At 63.9% G+C, this 316-nt stretch overlaps 1 protein-coding gene across 1 annotated transcript in view; it reads right to left on the reverse strand.

Moving 5' to 3' along the window:
• Positions 1 to 298, reverse strand: part of LOC119594675 (sialin-like) — a 9,118-nt gene extending 8,820 nt beyond the window's left edge. The window contains exon 1 of the mRNA XM_037943732.1: positions 72 to 298. Within this exon, the coding sequence (XP_037799660.1) occupies positions 72 to 243 (172 nt within the window). The 5' untranslated portion in view covers positions 244 to 298. The remainder of the gene's footprint in view (positions 1 to 71) is intronic.
• Positions 299 to 316: the final 18 nt, after the last annotated feature.

Here is a 316-nt window from a genome sequence, read left to right on the forward strand (position 1 = left end):
CCACTATCAATACTGTTATTATCATCACTATAACAACACGGCGGTGATCCTGGCAAGGGCGCGAGCCTTACCTCCCGCATCCGTCTCATCCACGAGCGCGAGCGTCGACGCCGCGCCCAAGGAAGAAGGGTCAAGGAGCGCCGTCGGTTTCTCGGGATCCTTCCCCGCGGGTCCCTCTAGTCCGCCTCGAGGCTCCTGCTCCTTCTCGAGGGTGGAGAGCACCGTGCCCAGGGAGAGGGACATGGCGACGGCGGTGCGGAAGCCGTCCTAGGTGCGTCCGCTGGCTGCGGGGAGGAGGGGGAGGTCTTTTTGGCTG

The sequence above is a fragment of the Penaeus monodon genome, chromosome 34 (genome assembly GCF_015228065.2).
Source record: "Penaeus monodon isolate SGIC_2016 chromosome 34, NSTDA_Pmon_1, whole genome shotgun sequence".
NCBI lineage: Eukaryota > Metazoa > Arthropoda > Malacostraca > Decapoda > Penaeidae > Penaeus > Penaeus monodon.